The 20,173-nt window shown below is 35.8% G+C and overlaps 1 protein-coding gene across 2 annotated transcripts in view; it reads left to right on the top strand.

Annotated features, from left to right (window-relative positions):
* Cka (Connector of kinase to AP-1) overlaps nt 1–20,173 on the top strand; it is a 91,743-nt gene that overhangs the window by 6,963 nt on the left and 64,607 nt on the right. For both annotated transcript variants that reach the window (XM_081758974.1, XM_081758973.1), the window contains exon 2: nt 17,595–17,698. In XM_081758974.1, the coding sequence (XP_081615100.1) occupies nt 17,595–17,698 (104 nt within the window). The remainder of the gene's footprint in view (nt 1–17,594; nt 17,699–20,173) is intronic.

Below are 20,173 nucleotides of genomic sequence, written 5' to 3'. Positions count from 1 at the left end.
TGACCTACCATGGCCCGAGATGTGAATCTTATTTTACGTTTTTGTATATAACCTTTAATACTACGGGCCGGTAAGACGTACATCTGTGCTCTATCCCTTCCACCTTCTTACCAGTTTCTCCAAACAGAACAAACCAAGAAACCCTGTGTCCCGCTAAAAAAAAGTTCTTCACATTCTGCGTTGTTTATCGGAGAAGAGCTTTTTGACAAGGGCAGTGATTCAAGAAATATTAACATTTTTTTCTGCAACAGTGGGGATGAAGAAGACTGGTAAAAATATGTAATCATACAAGCAGCGTACTTACTTAACAAAAACCACTTATTAAAGTGATCACAATTTGTAGTTAAAATGTAACATCAAATTGCCGTTTTACCATTTGGTAGCTCATGTCTTTTTAACCCACTGAAACAGATGTGGTTTGAGATACTGGTTGAAATAAGTCGTACTCACAAGCAAACGTGCTGGTGAGGCATATTAAAAAAAAAAAAAAAAAAAAAAAAAATCAGTATCTCAAAACTTTCGGATTCATTATGTCAAAATTAGTGCTTGTGCAAATTTTCGCAGCTTGACCGCCATTGGTTTCTCAGAAAAATATATTTAAAACTTACACTAAATGAATGTAACTCAAGCCCTAATTAAAGTAGAAATATGAGTTATACCTCATTTGAATTGTAATTATAAGTTTAGTTTGAATACTGTCTTAAACAATGAAATAACAGAGGGAAGTTTTGAAAACTTTTCCCACAAAAAAAGTCTGTTTTCTAATTTTATTAGCTTATGACTTGGAAACACTTCTTCAGGGACAATCAAAAAAGAATCGAAACACATCCCATTGCATTTCAAAGATCCTGTGAAAATGATGTGTTCATTGGTCTAATAATACCTGACACACACACACACACACACACACATATATATATGTATATATAAACTTTTACTGGCAATGAATAAGGTAGAAAATTGAAGTTAGTACAAAATAAAGATACTGAGTAATAATGTTCACTCAAACACGTTCTAATTAGAGTATAAGTACAATTTTTACCTTTTTTTGAATTGCAGTTGCGTGAGTTTTTTTAAAAAAGATATTCTATGCTCAGACACACATTTGAAAAAGAAGCAATAGAGGGATATTTTTAAAATTTCAGAAGGAAAATCCCACGTTCATAATTTATTCGGTTATTATTTTGCAGCCATGTCTCTATGACACGTAAAACAATTAGGGAATATCCCTCTTATATCACAAATGTATTCTTTTAAGTTTTGTGTTGATAGCTCTAATAGCGGAGGAAAATATATATAGATTATTCGCATTACATTGCTATTTTGGCACAAATTGTGTTGGTAGAGTAGGGAAAAGGTAGTGACTGTTAGTGGAACTCATTGGAACAACAATATAAAACGTAACATTTACGATTTTTTTACATAAATGTTAGATTTCCTATATATTTGCTAAAAAAATATCTCAAGTTGTAAGCGACTAATTTAGGAAACGAGAATTCTTGTGGGGAAAATTTTAAAAGTTCCCTCTCTCTTTTCCCATTTAATCCATGATATCACTGTGTTGCCATATGGCAACGCAAAACTCGTGCAGGGGAACATGGTTAAATATTAGCTCTGCGTTCAGTTTGACTCGGCAACATTGTAAAACAGTAGAAACTTGACACCGGATCTGCGTCCGTGTTGTAATCTGCATTGGGGTTATGAATGCCGTCACAGCAATTCTTTAGTTGCAGGTCTTGAACAATGTTCGAGTAGTTTTAAATAAATGGTTTCTAATATTCTAATTTATTTATTGTTGTAGTAGTCATATTGCTTCGTATTTGAATGTTATTTTTTGAAATGTAATATATTTCCTAACCTCTCATATTATGATGGGGTAATCCTGTAAATTTAGTTATTGCCATGTTGCAATGCGGGGCTATTCCACTACCATGATTTATGGAATTCATTACTATCTTTTTTTCCAAACGTGTGCTCACAATGTAGACACTATACATCGCATTTGCAGAAGCGTCGTATTAGTGGATAAAGACTCAGGTGACGAAGCTCAGGTTGCGGTGGGGTAACTTCTCATGAACAAAATTATTGACAAATGTGGAAATAAATTTAATATCGATTCTAGTGTATCATTGGAAGATATAATTATACTTATTGAAAGAAATAACGTAGACGAGAAATTTCAATCATTGACTATTCACTCTTGCACATGGAAAGCATGACTTTCACCAGTCACAGTTGTAACTTCTCCATTGATCTTTTACAATCTACAGGTTCTGCCAATACTAATGTTTGTTCAACCTATACTGAAGTGCAGGGCTCGTAGCAAGTCACTTTTTTATGTGTATATATATAACTAAGAGTTGCTTTTTGGGAGGTAAAGTGAATTTTCGTGTGATTTATGTTTTGCATTGTCAGTTTTCTAAGAAAAATATAAAAATAAATGGAAAAAGGCAGAAACTTGTTACTCATTACTCTTCTGAAAGCTTCAGTACTTGCTGCCACATGTGAAACAGTCAGCTTTATTCTCACTTCAGCTTTTATTCTTTCTAAAGCACAGTGGATGGTTGGTGGATGCTTTAGCTCTTAAAGTGGGGTTGAGAACCCTTTTGTCTATTCTTTCTTCTATCATAATCTTTTAGTTTTCTCTCGTAATAGTTAACGCTCCGTTCAACGTTGTGTGGGTGTGTTTGTGTGGTTCGTTTTGTGTTATGCTTCTTGTATGTTCTTCTTAAGAGTAGGTGATGAATTTGAATATTTTACGTTTTTGAGAACTCTTAATGCGAAGTTAAATATAATATCTGGGATGAAGAAATTCGGAAATAGGCTAGAACTGGTTCCACTTACTCAGAAGCTTTATACATCTGCTAAGTCTGCTTACCGCAATTACAAAGCATACTTTGAAAACCTAAGAAAGGAGGAAGCTCAAAAAGAAGTAGTAAAGAAGAGACAAAACAACAAACAAAGAGGGAGGTGATGGAGAAATTGACAAAGGAAAAAAGGGGCATGATGAGATTTTGTTGACTTTTTCGTGTGCTTTTGGTTACTTTTCAACTATTTACAAGAGACCAGATCATTATGAACCCTGGAAGACAAGCAATTATTAATAAAAATGGTGAATTACTCTCTAGTGAAGAATGGTAACCGCAGAAAAAAAAGTGAAAACGTGACGGATTGGTTTAAAAATTGAGTCATTTACGTCACATGATGTGTAGACAGTGGCGTCGTTTTAATTTATTACCAAGAAATTGAACCTGTGGATACTGTCAAGAAGTATTCTCAAAATTGAGAAAATAAAAAAATTTCAAATATCCCGACCTGCACTGGTTTCAGGGTGCAATGAATTTACGGACGAAACTGACAGTATACGAAAACCCTTCTTCCTACCGTATCATGAATAAGGAATGGTATTGACCGTTGATGACTTCGATAAACAATGCTAGCATCCATATTGCGTAGGTTCTAAGAAAGTCTCGTGTATGGGTTCAGTTGCAACTGTCATTTAGGCAAGAATTGGCTCTTATATTATGAACGTTTAGGAACAAGAAGAGTTGGTCTACAATTTCTAGCGAAGAGACCTCTATTCATAAAATAGAGTACTCAATGACCCAATATATCATGGCTGAAACTATCTGGTTAGCCCGGTTCCTCAGAAAAAGAAATGGAGGTGAGCGGGGAAGAATGCTAATCATTCATGTGCAGAAGGTGTAAAAACTGCAATATCGTCAGTTGTACATTGGATCTTTTTTTAAAATTATTATTATTCCCATTATATCACTTACTGAATGGGAGCGATTTGTCAGTGAAAATTGAGTGTAATTCATCACATGCAACGTTTTCTTAAAAATTATACATGCATTGGTATTTACTTAGTAATACCAAAAAGATGTATTACTATATATCTATTAAAATGCTACAATAGCAATAGAAACGCATGAGCCCCAACTTCTAACTTTTGATTTCAACCCTTTGATTTACGGTTATTTGTGATTTCACGTTTAACAAAGACGTGAATAAACTCAGTTTCACGTACTTTAAATAAATTATTTAAATACATCTTTTTCATAAAGTTTGTTTTAAAATTATTGTTCAGAGCCTTTGCATTTTAATAAGCCTTTTCCAAAATCAATGCAAATGATCTGTGCTGCCATCTTTGGAGTTCTTTTAGACTATATGTTTGTGCCCAATCCTTTCGACAATGGGATCTCGGAAACTACAGGCTCTAGAAAGTTGATGTTTTCACTGATCGATTGCAAATTTTGCGTAGATTGTCCAATTCTAATTGAATATTCAAAAAACATGGCCATTATTTCTTTATTACATTTTTACGGGTACGCTGGAAGTGTTGAAATTTGAAAAAACTAAAGCATATCCTACGCATTATACATTCCAATACCATATAGTTGTATATTGGGGTTGTATATGTCTCAGGCGTTTGTTACATAATGAAAAAGGAAGAACAATAATTTCTCCAGTCTAAAATGGGTCTTTACTTTTGGGATGTTTTGCCCAATGAACACCATATATAACTGACATTATAATTAATTGTGTATTGAATGTATTTGCTTATTACATACTGCATGCAAGAAGAAAGAAAACACTGGTCATACATATATTAGAAACTCCAACCGGGAGTAGGCTCAAATCTTGCAAACGGTGCGAGATATTGAGAAAAAAATCGAAAAAACTCCCCCTGTAAGACATATACAGATGTTGTGAGGAATGAGAAGGAAATTTATGCTCATATACGAATGATGCGCTGTGTACAGAGTGCAGGTTCAGCTTGTCTATCTATTAAAATGCTACAATAGCAATTAAAATCGCCTGAGCTCCAACGTATAACTTTGGCTGTCAAATCTTTCATTTACGGTTATATGCGATTTTACGTTTAGCAGAGATAAACATTTTGAATGTGTGTACTTTAAATATTAAATAAATTATTTAAATACTTCTTCTCCAAAAAGTTTGTTTTAAAATTATTGTTCAAAGCCTTTGCATTTTAATAAGCCTTTTCCAAAATCAGTGCAAATGAACTGTGTTGCCATCTTTGGAGTTCTTTTAGATTATATGTTTGTGGCCAATCCTTTCGACAGTGAGATCTCGGAAACTACAGGCTCTAGAAAGATGACTTTTTCACTGATCGATTGCAAATTTTGTGTAGATTGTTCAGTTCTAATTGAATATTTAAAAAACATGGCCATTATTTATTACATTTTTACGGGTACACTGGAAGTGTTGAAATTAACAAAAACTAAAGCATATCCTACGCATTATACATTCCAACACCACATAGTTGTATATTGGGGTTGTATATATATCTAAGGCGTTTTTTTCATGGCCAAATAATAATGAAAAAGGGAGGATAACCATTTCTCCAGCCTAAGATGGATCTTTATTTTTGGAGTGTTTTGCCCAATGAACATCATATATAACTGACATTGCAATTAATTGTGTATGTAATGTATTTGCTTATTACATACTGCATGCAAGAAGAAAGAATTCACTTATCATACATGAATTAGAAACTTCTGCCGGAAGTTGGCTCAAATCTTGCAAACGGTCCGAGATATTGAAAAAATAATCGAAAAAATTTCCCTTTTATAGTATCCTTTATGATTTTTATCACGACGTCTTTAACTTTTGTCTGTAAAGGGACATGTACAGATGTTGTGAGGAATGGCAAGGAGATTCATGCTCATATGCGAATGATGTGCTGTGTAGAAAGCGCAGGTTCAGCTAGTCTATATTAAAATGTTAGCTTTGTATATTTGTCTCCAGTCCTTTCGATAATGAGATCTCGAAAACCACAATTGCTAGAAACGTGCTGTTTTCACTGGTCGATTCCAGATTTTGTGTAGATTGTCCAGTTATAATTGAATATTAAAAAAAAAAAAAAACGCGGCATTTATTTCTTTCATTTTTAAGGGGTACACTGGAAGTGTTGAAATTTTAAAAAAGTAAAGCATCATACCCTATGAGTTATACATTCCAACATAACTTCGTTGTATGTAGGGGTTGTATATCTCAGGCGTTTGCTTTATGGCTAAATTATAATGAAAAACAAGGGATAACGATTTCTCCAGGCTAAGATGAATCTATTGTATGGAGTGTTTGCCAAGTGAACGCCATATATCACTGACATAATTAATTATGCATATAATGTATTTGCTTATTACTAGAGACCGGATGTTAGGCAAAATGCCTATTTTTTTATTATTAATGATATGATCAAAAATAACGTTTTAAAGTTTATATGGGGGTTTATACTTTCGATTTAAGCCAATTTTATTTTGCCTATTTTGACCTTTAGTGCCTAAATAATTGCTTTAGTGCCTAATATTGCCTATTCTATGCATTTTCTTCAAAATAAGCCTTCATTGGGAAAATATATAATTTATATAACATAAATAATACACACATATTAAGTGTTTGTAAACACAAGCACGTGGTACGTTACGATATATATACATGGTGAACTTCAAAGATGTGCACATACTTCGGGAGGTGATTAGTAATATCAAAAGAAGACAAAATGTTTTCTTGCATTTTGTCGAATTCTGTGTCTTGCTACGACTGACACAGTGCCAATTTGGTATTGAAAATTGAATCCTGACAATTGGAACAGAACCAAAGGATGTGCACATACTTTGAGAGGTGATTCGTGGCATGAAAAGAAGACAAAAAGTCCTCTTGGATGTCACGAATCACCTCCCGAAGTATGTGAACACCTATATGTCTCGTTCCAATTGTTAGGATTTGATTTTGGATTCCAAGTTGGCCCCCCTGTCACTCGTACACGACGCAGAATTCGACAACATGCAACAGGACTTTTTGTCTTCTTTTGATGTCACGAATCAGCTCCCAAAGTATGTGCACATCTTTCAGGTTCACCCAGTATGTATGAAATGCATAACAAGCTTCGTTTTTATATATACAATAAAATATTAACAAACAAGTATGTTTCTATATTCTTTGAACATTATCTATGACTTGAATCTATTTTTTAATGGTATTGAGTATTTATCTTCATTATTTCGAGTTACATTTTAGTGTCTATTTTACTGCCTATTTTTTAAATTTTTAGTGCCTATTTGCGTGCCTATTTTCCAGGTTTTTAGTGCCTAAACATCCGGTCTCTACTTATTACATACTGCATGCAAAAAGAAAGAAAACACTGACCATACATGGATTAAAGACTCCAACCGGAAGTAGGCTCAATCTTGCAAACGGTCCGAGATATTGAAAAAAATAATCGAAAAAAATCCCTTTTATGATACCTTTTGCTGATTTTTATCAAGACATCTTTCACTTGTGTCTGTAAAGGGACATGTGCAGATGTGAGGAATGACAAGGAGATACCTGCTCATATGTGAATGATGCACTATGTAGAGAGTTCAGGTTCAGCTTGTTTTTCATTAAAAATAAATTTTGTATTTTCATTATCCTAGAGAATCGTCAGTGTCATGAATATTTACAATCATGACAAACTGAAATAATTGCACTTTTAAAGTTATAAACACACTGAAAATAATAATATTGTTTTACGTTCCCATATTGTAGGATATATATATATATATATAATCACACAAAATTACGCTAATTTTAATTTTGTGAATGACAAGGTATGACTGGAAACCCTTTCTAGAGCCATTCTCCCGAAATCCAGCATAACCGAAGGAGAATAAGCTGCTCTTAAGTTGCTTCGTGATAACGCATACATAATAATACTGCGAAATGACAAGGATAATGCTACCACCCTACTAAGCGAGCTTTGTAAGTAGCTGGCTGACCTGCTAGACGAACTAGCTTACAGAAAACTAACCAAAGATCCGACATCAACCGTTGAGAAAATACAACCTGTTGCTGAAGATTTCCCGAAGATCTACTCAAGAGCCTATCCACATACGAAGGTTAACCACTTCGACTCTATGGTTTACCAAAACCTCAGGGCTAGGAGAGCCCGACCTATCGCCTCGCAAAGTACCTGACGTTAATTTTAAATCCGATAATTAGAAACTGTGAACATCACCTCAAAAACTCTCTTTTTGTTGATCCTGAAAAACTTCAAAGTGAAAAGCCAAACATAATTTCGACGTTCACATGAGTTCCTGTCAAGGAAGCTATGGAGCTGATAGGAAATCACTTCAGCCCTTAACTAACGGAACTTTCGCCGTACACTGGCCCTCACTTACATTTTTAATCAGGATGTTACTATGGAGTCCTCTCTCTCTCTCTCCAGCCATTCTTAACTTCTATATGGAATTCTTTGGACACGAAGCTCTTGGTGTAGCGGTTCAAGCCGTCCTATTTTTTTTCAGATACATTGACAATACTTTTGTGCTCTGGCCACATGGACCTGGAACGCTACAGGTTTTTTGGAAACTTTTCAACGGTTACCCTCTGATCAAATTCATCATGGAACTGGAGCGGAATTGAGGCATTCTTTTCTTCATATTCTTGTTCACCGTAAACCTGATGGAACATTACTACTAGTGCTGTCGAAATCGGTTTTTGAAAAAACCGAAAACCGGTTTTTCAAAAAGTGAAATTTCATAAAACCGAAATGTCGGTTTTGAAAACCACATTTTCGGTTTTCAGAAAACCGGTTTTCTCAAAAACCGAAAACCGCAAATGTCACAAAAATTCGACAGCACTAATATCAAGTAACGACGACAAACAGCAAATAATCTTTCCCCACTTCGGCTCACAGTTGCCAGAGAGGAAAATATGCTCAAAATTTGCAGAGGGGAAAGAAGGTATTTTTTCTTAATGTCTTAAAGTGTAGAGAAATTCTTGATGAGTATACTTTTACAATTGGCAGAATAAAAAAAAAAAAAATAAGTTGCAATTTCTCACAAAGAGGCATGGCTATAGTTATTGCGAAGTAAAAAGATACAGAATAAAACATGATCGGTGTTTCCTTCACGTATAAACTATTGCATGTGTCTGGGACTTACGATAAGAAACCAGTCAACACATGCAAAACCACAACATTCACAGTTATCGGAGTGGAAATAAATCAACAATAAAATTGTGTATTGCGATCTAGATTTTCTTTTTTTTTTTTTTTTTTTTTTAAGGGAGGTGGTGCTTTTTTGTTAACAAACGAGTGGCACTACTATTTTTAAAAACAAGGGGAAAGAGTATTAATAATATAAAAGATCTCAGTCTAAGTAGATGAGATTTCAAATTGAATTTCATGAGTTGAATGTGTAGTGATCTTAAATAGGGATATACCTTATTTTCTATTTAGCTTAGTGTTGCCATTTTAGCCGGTAAAACCCGATTTTCAGGTTCTATATTCGTCCCCCGCTTAAACATATCTTAATCACGAAAAACCACCCGCTTCGTGGGATTGGAGAAAAATCTGAGATGACTTAGTTGATAAAGTGTTTGTATATTAAACCGCTACACCTCTGACAATCTAAATCGCGATTGAGTTAAATTTGGACTCAGGCTCAGGCTGTGGACTATCTGAGCAGTGCGCGTATGCAAGGCTATTTGCTAATAAGAGATCTGCTTTAATGCACAATGGTTTTCTTTCTGTAGTTCATGTGTTTTTAATGTAATGTATTGAAGATTCTGTTCGAATGAATATTCGTTTGTAGATGTTGCGACAAACATACTTGAATTATTCATGTGGTTTAGCAAGTTTAAGGACGGTGACGAAACATTCACGAAAGACCCACCACGTGCCGGAAGACCAACACATGTACAAAATAAAGATCTTCAGGTAGCAATTGAGGCGAACAGTGGACAGACATGTGAGGAACTGGGGCTAACATTCAATGTGAGTGGAGGAACCATTCAGCATCACCTCCATCAACGTGGGAAGCACTACAAGTTGGGTCTTTGGTTCCCACATGATTTGACTCCGGGCCAGAAGGCTACGCGAGCAGACACCTGTGTTTCTTTGCTGTCTCGTCAGAGGAAGAAGCCATTTCTGGACAGGATGTTGACATGTGATGAGAAGTGGGTCCTGTACGAAGCTTTATGGCGTCATCATTGGTTAAAATTCCATGAACCGGTTCCAAAACAGCTGAAACCAGTAATGCAGCAGAAAGTCCTCCTGTGTGTTCGGTGGATTGCTTGCGACATCGTGCATCGGGAACTGCTACCGGCTTGTCAGAGCAGAACATCAATGCAACTGTCTACTGTCCGCAGTTGAGCCGTGTTCAAGAAAAACTCAAAACTCTGGAGCTAGCACTCCTCAATCGCTAAGGGGTTCTCCCGTTACCGGACAACGCTAAGCCCCACATGGCTAGAATTACCCGGGACACCATCCTACGCCTTGGATGGGAAATGCTATTGCATCCGCCATACTCCCTGGACATTGCACCGTCCGATTATCATCTGCTCCATTCCTTGGACACTCACCTTAGAGGACTCAGTTCAACTCCGTAGTAGAGGTGCAAAATGCACTTGATACCTTCTTCGCTTCACGGCAAACCAAGTTCTACCGCGAAGGAATCCATGCCCATCCCGAACGTTGGCAGAAGGTCGTTGATGTTGATGGGTACTATTTTTGATCTTCCAGGTACGTCTTAGGTGACATATCGATACTCAAAGATGATAGGTCAAAAACTGATAGAACTTTCTTCGTTACTTTAATACATACTATATAAAACTACTGTATAAGTTCTAATATCTCGAGTTCGGGAAGTCGGAATCTCAAAATTCCTTCACAGTATTGCTCATTATGGTCTAGTTTACAAAATATATAAAAATCAAATGGGGTCCCTTTCGCTTCCACAATTCCTTCAGATTCGTGTTCCTCGTGGTCTAATTTACAAAATATATAAAAATCAGTTGGGGTCTAGTTTGCTTCCATGGTCACTTTATGTTCGAATATCTCGAGTTCCGACATTTGAAATGTCAAAATTTCTTCAGATTTGTGTTCCTCGTGGTCTAATTTGCAAAATATATTAAAATCAGGTGGGGTCCAGTTTGCATCCCTGCAGCCGAAAGTTTGATTTGAAGAGTCATCAAAGAAATAACTATATATATTAAAAAAAAAAAAAAAGTGCGAGGGATCCCACGTCAGTACTTACGGTTTAGAACCTCCCACTTTTCTGATTTTAAAATATGGCAACCCTAATTTAGCTGTGACTTGTACAACCATCGAACTATTCCTTTCGCACAGTGCTGCACCTATTACCATAATAGTCTTAAAGCAAATAAATAAAGTTAAAACACATATAAATCAATACAATTGTCTCGATTAATAGATGCTGTTCACAATTATAATTAAAAACAGCAAACATTGTTTCTGCTTTGAAAAGGACGAAGATGGTTTCGCTTATAAAACTGCAAACACGGTTTCGGGCGGCTTTCGCTTTCGAAAAGAGCTTTTGCGGTTTCCGTTTGGAAATCCGCTTTTGCGGTTTCGGTTTTGAAAACCGCAAATGTCACAAAAATTCGACAGCACTAATTATTACACAGCGTATATAGAAACCTGACCCGACACACATGGATTTTTAGCTGATTGCGAGCAGCTGTCATCACAAGTTACAACGTCTTACACTTCCAAACATCTTGGCCCACAGAGACCTCCCCTTAAGAGACCAAGAAAGTTTAGAAAAGGAACGCAGTCATCTTCGTAGGACACTACAAGAGAATGGCTACAGTCTTAGATATCAACATGGTATTAAAAAAAAGTGCTGGTACTACGTAATGCAGAGCGATCGGAAAGTCAAGAGTAAGAATTCTGTCTCCATTATCGTATTAGCCATCTCATATGAAAGCAAGAATCTCAGAAGGAGACTTAAGGAAGTATCACTCTTCGATTTGAATGAAACTTTGCACATTTGTAAAACATCAAAAAATAATCGACATGTATTTTTTTTTTTTTTTTTTTTTTTTTCGGCAATGGTGCGGGTTTAAGGGTAGAAACCACACCTTGAACTGTTAGGGATGGTCTGGAAGCATATACAGAAAACGATCATTTAATGTAGAAGAAAACACAATGCCAGGGAGTTTTAAAACAGCTGATTCAGAATCTGACGTCAAATTTACGAAATACAAAATAGCGGATCCAATATGGCGATTACAATTACATAAAGTCTTCTGGTTTGAAATGCTGTACTAGCCAAAAACAGTTATAGTTGGCAGGGATTACTGCGAGGAGGTTGCAGACCGATTTGAAACGTCTTTCTGTACTTATTTTAACATGAAACTTTATTAAAGTGAGTCTCTGCACCTCTCACTATTCGGGGTGCTCATGTATAGTGAGGGACCACGGTGGCTCAGTGGTAGAACGTTCACCTCTGATACAAGGAGTCCCTGGTTCGGCCCCAGCTCGCGCCAAGTGAACTTTGTGGTGGACAAGCACCGTGTGCGTGGGTTTCCTCGGGGTTCTCCCGTTTCCTCCCAGTTTCTTCATTCCACCATTTCATTTAATTTTTCTTATCACCGTGTCCTTTACCGTAGCCGACATAACGGTGGGACGTAAACATCAAAGATTTCATTTCATTTCATTTATGTATAGTGAGTCCCCTCGCCTCTCACTGTCAGAACTTCATAGTCTATACTCAATTATTATAATTATGAATTTATCGAAAAAACGTTTGCAGTAATGATATTCCGTAAAAGCAAGTGTGTGATGTATAAACATTGTTTACATCACACACACCTTATTATGGCAATAACTGTGCCCAAATCGCAAAGTGCTGCACAATCTTTGAAACAACATTTTATGTGATTTTCAAATGCATTTTTTTTTTTTAACTCTTTTGTACCACGAATACCTAATAAGATTTGCAAATTTGGGAGAATAATACTGATTTTCAATCAGTGATTGGATCTTAGTTATATTGTTACGGAGATATAAAGTCATGTTATAGTTGTAGAGAAGGACAATATCAGGAAAGTGTCTCAAGAAGTTTTTTCTATCGCCTAAAGAACAACACATCAAGAGGCTGAATCTTACTAGTTATTCCTGCAGAAATGGTTTCTATTTTGTGGTCCTCTTTTGTTCTTAAAATAAGTTCAAAAGCTGATGAATTGTGACCACTCCACGTATCTAATAACAAAATCGACTTAGCATTAGACGCTGGAATAAGCATCTGGAATAGTAAGAGGAAAGGAGACTAACTTTGAATAAGCACGCGGAATAGTGAGAGGAGAGGGACTCACTTTAAATATGCACCCCGACTAGTGAGAGGGGAGGGAAGTCGCTTTCAATAAGAGCCCCGAATAGTGGTAGGCAACGGGACTCCCTTTAAATACGCATCCCCAATAGTGAAGGTAGAGAGACACACTTTAATCAAGCATCTCGTTAAAATAAGTACAGAAAGGGGTTTCAAATCGGTCTGCAACCTCCTCGCAGTAATCCCTGCCAACTATGATTGTTCTTGGTTAAAAGTACAGCATTTGAAACGAGAAGACTTTTTGTAATTGTAATCGCCATTTTGAATTTTGTAATTTTGACGTCATATTCTGAATTAGCTGTCCTAAAAACACCCTGGCAGTATGTTTTCTTCTATATTAAATGATTGTTTTCTGTATATGCTTCGATACCTCCCTAACGTTCAAAGTGTGGTTCCTACTTAAACCCGCACCATTGCCAAAATAAAAAAATACGTGTCGATTATTTTTCGATGTTCTACAAATGTGCAGTTTCATTCCAATCGGTGAGTGACACTTCCGTAAGTATCCTTCTCAATAGAGACAATGAGTTTCAACTTAGTCATATCTGGTCAACTCTGTTCAGGAACTAACAGGCGTTCAACAAAGGCACTTCTCGTAACCACAACAGCCAATCAGGAGTTAGCGCTTCTCAATCAATCACATGCCCCTATTCATAGCTTCGCCTCTACATAGTCACTATATATACACTACATAGTAAAATCACGTCGCCAGAAAAAAATTCAGTTCTTTTTTCGTTGGGTGTTTTATTACAATGTTATATGACTTGGACAATTTCTTTCTACTGGTAATGAGGTTTTCGTAATAAGCGTGACCTTTAACTTCTGTTTCCTTTTATAAGCCAGAAACCACAGAATCTTCTTTTATTTCAGTTCCTATATTCTTCTTAGTCATCCTATTAGATTAGGATTTTTGTACTAAAAACGTGATATACTATATCTGTTATTTGACTCGTGGCGGGAACAAATAATCTTGTATATGACGTCACGATTAAATCCTAAATGTACCTTTTGCTTGATCTTTTGCTGCCAGAGACCAGATGTTTAGGATTTTTTTTTTCATTTGTTTTTATTTATATGTTTCTTTTTCATTGACACGTGAGATAGAAGTCCTCTTTCGTTCAGTTATTCAAAAATATCGAAGTTCAAGAATATTTGATTGGCACTCATTTTTCATTTAAGAAATTAATTTATGTGAATCAACTACAATGGAGCAGTAATGAAAGCTTACCAAGTCAAATAAACATGTGTTTTTCTTTGTGCTTGCATGTATGCACTTCTGTAATAAATATTCCATGATACTTCAGAGTCGCTATATTTTTTTTTTAATCCTTCCCTGATATTCTATGCAAAAATGAGACTCTATTCGATTTTGCCAATGTTCAACCAAATGAAAGTTAATATTTGCAAGCTTATTCCATTAGGACTTAAATTAGATACAAACTAAAGATAATAATAATACATTCGTACAAAATATACTTACACAGTAACCTTAACGAAAATTGAATACTTACTTAAGCATCCAAATAGCAATCAAAATGTAAACTTTTCAGAAAGTTTTCTCAATCTTCAGTGCGTATGCTTTTTAAAATTGATGTTGCTTGAAGAATTACTATTTTTTTTCCAGCCTTCATCACTGGAAATAATATATTTGGTTCCTAAAGTATTACCGATAAATTTCCTTCTTAATGACTTTTTTTTTTTTCCTCATACCTTTATTCATGCTTGACGAGTATAAATATCCACTGTGTAGAAGTACAGTGGAGCCGCGATTCACGAACTCTCTCTTCGAAGACAAATCGGTTCATAAACAAGTTTTGTAAGTAATTTTTTCTTTTGCTTACGGACGGCATTTCGGGGTATGAATACACACATCCCCCCACAATCCCACACGCTCCGTATTTGCACATCTGCAAAGGAACCATGTGAAGAGAAGGAAAAGATTCCCGCTGTTTTTAAGAAATGGGTTTTTAAAGAGTAAATACAGTACTAACAACCAAGACAAGAGTAAATAGCTACAACATTGTTCAATTTAATTAATGTTAATTATTTGTCTTGAATTAAGGAGAATTTTATCTAGAATATACTAATTGTGTTTATATTAATTTGGTGGAGAAAAAAGTAACCCCGGTTTGCGAGTAGCGTTACGAAACTGATTAAATTCGCGATCCGATGGCCCATTTTAATTTAGTGATTATTAAAACATTGGTTTCAGGTTTCCGGATTTTGTAATCTGTGGTGTTTTTTCATAACTGCTATTCAAAATTTAAGTTTAATCCAATATCAACAAGTTATACATCTATGCAAAACAAATGTAACTATTCCGCATCTTTATCCTGATTACCTGAATTGTCTAGGTAGAACATCTACATGTACTATCAGTTTTACAGTGCTCAATGAGATTACAGTCAGGAGATAGTGGAGGAGTATGAAGTTGTTTCGCCACATTATACAATAACCACTCTTTCACTTTTCGTGCAGTATGTTTACGGTCGTTATCTGCTGGAATATAAGGGAGGCTCCCGTATTCAGTTTCTTTGTACTATCGTGGAGATTCTGTTTCAGAATGTTCAAGTAAACATGTTGGTCCATTGTACCTTCGATAAAATGCAAATTTCCTACTCCAGCTGCACTCATGTACCCCCAAACAAGCACACCACCACCTTCATGCTTCACAGTAGGACACAGATGCTTAAGTTCCATGTGCATATTTGTGTTCTTCCACACAATAATTCTTCCCGCGGATCCATAAATGTCGAACTTGCTCTAATCACTAAATAAAACAGAATTGCAGAAGCTAATTGACTTGTCTACCAGTCGACTTGTCCAAAAGTGGGTTGCTTTTGCAACTCGACACGTTTCTTGGCGTTTGCTTTACTAACATACGGTTTCTTTCTGGTTACGCGACCGTTGTAACCCGCTTTTCTGATGACAGTACGAACTGTTTCAGGAAACACTTATACACCATAGTCAATTTCAAGCATACTAGCTAATTTTGGAGCACTTGTTCATTTCTCATAGTTCTTAAAATAATACGTTTATGATTATCCTTCAGCTTTGTTGGACGACTACTGCGCGGTCGATCTTCACAACTATTTGTTGCAATATACCTATTTAGAATGTATTGTACTGTGATTTCTTTACTGTTTCTGCTATGTTGCTAAGAGACTTAACCTTCTTGTCTTAATTTTACTATTAGTTCACGTATTGGAATTGGCACTTCAATATTAACGCGTCGTTTTATTGCCTTTGTAGGTTTCTCTTGCCCAAACGAAACTGCAGTAGTACCTTACCACTGGTAGAGCACGCTACTGTCATCTGTAACCACTACAAACTCTGTTTGATGTGTGTTTTTGCTTCCTCTTTCGTATATTTGTGCCATGTGCGGAAACTTTCTTGACCTCAGTTTTCAGCAACTTAACTTAAATCGTCAGTTATCAGCACCATCACTATAATGTGTACAGACATTACAAATAATCACGAACAAGTTCAGCTAATGTAATTGCGTTGTATTATTTATTTTTAAGATATTATACAGTTTTGAAATTACTAATCTCCGATGTACGGAAACTTATTTGACCCCTGTATATGATTTGCAATCAAAGAAACTAGTTATTTCCCCAGGCTTTCCGCCCGTTGTACGATATAAGTTAAAATCGTACTTTATTATAAGTTCTAATTATTCACATTTTTTTTTTTTTTTAAACCTACCAACTAACTTACGGTTATACAAATATTAATGCCCAAGTTTGGTTTCTACCTTTCTCTTAATAAACAGCAAAGCACTTCCATTTTCAAATAATTAAATTGAAATAATACAGTTAAAATTAGAGTTATATCGTTACAGTATAGTACTGTGTACTAATACACAAAATATTAATGCTCAAATCTAAATATTGTTACTGCTCTAGGCAGCGCAGGTAGCAGCACCTATTTGTGTAACTATTAACGAGTAGGAATTAGCGTAACTCTCAAACTGAGATGGTTTTCTTTTACAATATGGATGCGTATAGTGAGGGCAGTTGATGGAAATAAAATAAAATGTAAAACTTTCATTATTTAAATTTAATTTCTCTAGCATCAAATAGTGAAATAGCAAGTTAAATCAGTTGAGCGTTATTGAATTGAAATGTCTCTCTGTAATAAGTACAAAGTTTTCCTGTAGAAAATATGTTTGTTCTTTAATACATGTAAATATACGTGTAAATGGGACAAATATGTTTGTTTATGCTACTACATTATGTGCTTAAAATTTTACTATGCATTACAATTGGCTTATATTATTTAATAGATTAGGGTGAATTAACTTTTGTTTCTCTCTTTTTTTTTCTTCCTTCCTTCCTTGAAGTTAAGAGCCTTCATTCTTTTTTTCTTTCTTACTCATCTTTTAAGATTGTATTAAGGTTTATAGTATTACACAAACATTCATATATATTTATTTCTGTTTTTCAGGCTAGAATAGCTTTCCTTCAGGGAGAAAGAAAAGGCCAAGAAAATCTAAAAAATGATTTAGTAAGGCGGATTAAGATGTTGGAATACGCTTTAAAGCAAGAGAGGTACGTAGTAAGATTTATCAGTTGTGTGTGAAAAGAAAAACAGGAATTCCTCTATGATGCTTTGAACATGTTATATGCTGATATATATGTAAGCATGTTAGTTGAGATATATGCTTAGTTTCTTATGTAGGTTTTTTTTCGGATTTACAAGTAGTATTCTTGACGGAACTATTTGGCGCCTTCAAAGATAGTATATTACCAGGTAGTGAAATTGTATCAGGTTTCCAATGTCAATATTTGCTGAATGTATTCAGGTCTAATGCAAATGGGTCATTTTGAGATTCAAACTCATGTGGCTCTTACATTATTTGTTTTCTCGTGGTGCAAAAGTCTCTATTTTTCCGAAAATAAATATACGAGTGGAACATTACAATTGTATCATGATCATGAATAAGCTAGATGTAAATCATTGTTGTTATTCGTAATCTGGCTTTTTAAAGATTTAATATTGTCACTAGAAGATACCGAATAGCTGTATACTGTTCTTTTTTCGTGGTAGTACGTACAGAATGCGACACATTGCTCCAGCTCTCAACAAGAGATTGGATAAATGAATTGGAATCGGCAGTTATACCCGATGATTATAAAACTATTTAAGAAGCTATGTAGCAACAATTCTGCATTCAATGTTAATGGATTATTACCGTATAATTGCTAGTGGAGTGTAGGGAACACATTTTAAAAGTAACCAAAATGATTAACCTTGTACTTACTTCCATGGCGAAATATTTTCTCATATGTTCAATATTTCTGATAAATTCTTCAATTACCCTTCATCAGGATTGGAAAGTTCCTGATTCGGTCACCAAATTTATCAAAGCTTAGAGTTGTCCAATTTATCAATTGGAGATTGGATCAAATTTAAATTCGAGTTCGGATTCGTATTCGCCAAAGGTTCGTTATAGCAGTGTATGCTAATTAACTTCTCATTTGGTCCTTCTTGTTACAATGTTATTAATGAGAGCGTGCACACCACTAATGTTATTGCAATGTGCACACCAATTTCGAACTCCTTTGCAACTTCTTGCTTCTAACTTGTCTGACTGCAGTACGTAGTTAGGTTCACGGGTTACTTCTTCGGGATATTGTAATTTTCGTTTTTTCTCATCTCAATCATGTTGAATTCCCCTGGATGGTGGGAAGATTCATTTCCATACTCTAACTTTAGTCATTTTCTTCTTTTTCACAATACTGAACGCTGTCACTAATAACATCATCGAGCACAGTGTATTTTTGTGTGTGGTGTTTATTGCTTGGTTTTTCTTTATTAAAAAATCCTGTTTAAATTCGTAGTAAGTCAGGTCCATAGCGGGAAAAAAGATATTTAAGCTAAACACAGGAATTTTCGATCAGTAAATGCGAATACTCAAGAGTAGTTCTAAGTGCTGCACTGCCTTGAGAGTGTTAGATGCCCATAGTCATGTAAGTTCACACTTTATAAAAATTGTTTTAACGTTGAAAGTGGGAGTGGGGTCTGTGGCGATGTTGTAGTATCCTAGCACTTGGGTGTTGTGTTTTGGCTAAAAGCCGCAATACAACTAATTATTTTTCGAGGTTCCTCTGCATATGCTGTGATTTTTCTTTATTTTGCTATTGAATTTCGAATCTGAATTTGGATTTGATGCAGAAGAAGGCTGACCTAATTGTCGAAACCATGGCGCACGCCGTAATACCGCGTGACATAGAGTGCGGCCAACAAAGCATTAGCCTTTAGCCCCAATTTAATCTCCCCATGAATTTGCTCGAACTTGAGTGCAAGCGATAGCGTCGATGCATAGAACACGACTCTGAAGGAACCAGAGTGGTCAGATGCACCGTTCCTGCATTATCGCGTTGCAAAATGTTGCATGCCACGAGATGGCGCTAGTATCGAGGCGCAGCTGCGAGATCGCCTGTTAACGCCTCGGAGGTATTTGTATAAAGTGTGAAGCCATCGATAGTCCAATGTTTCTCTTCTCATTGAAAATGCTTCCGATGATGAGGATGTTTTTGATTGAGTTTCATAAACTAAAGTGATATGTCAATCTCAACCTCGATGCCGGCGCCATCTCGTGGCATTCCTCACTTTTGGAACGCGATATCTCAGGAACGATGCATCTGACCCTCTGGTTCCTTCACAGTCGTGTTCTACGCATCAGAAGCTATCTATTGCAATTACGTTCGGGCAAATTCATGGGAAGATGAAATTGGGGCTAAACCTGGACGCACTCTTTCTGGAAGATGAGCGCCATCCTCTGTAAGTACGACTTTTTCGAGCTTTACGATACTCTGAAGATCACTGATAAGAATTTTGGAGTCGTAGAAACGCAAATCTGAGTTCAAACCTTTGAAGGTTAATAAAGAATTGTTTACTTAATCCTGATGACAGTAATAAGATGTATTAGCACGTCTGAATTTTGTCTTCGTGTGGTGAACGAGCAATAGTTACCTACGGTAGGGCGCTTTAGTTAAAATTTAGTTTCTTTTCTTACTTCC

Source organism: Thermobia domestica, chromosome 5, assembly GCF_964235325.1.
Source record: "Thermobia domestica chromosome 5, izTheDome1.hap1.1, whole genome shotgun sequence".
In the NCBI taxonomy this organism is placed as follows: domain Eukaryota; kingdom Metazoa; phylum Arthropoda; class Insecta; order Zygentoma; family Lepismatidae; genus Thermobia; species Thermobia domestica.
Note: the sequence above shows the minus strand (reverse complement) of the source record. Positions and strands in the feature narration are given on the sequence as shown.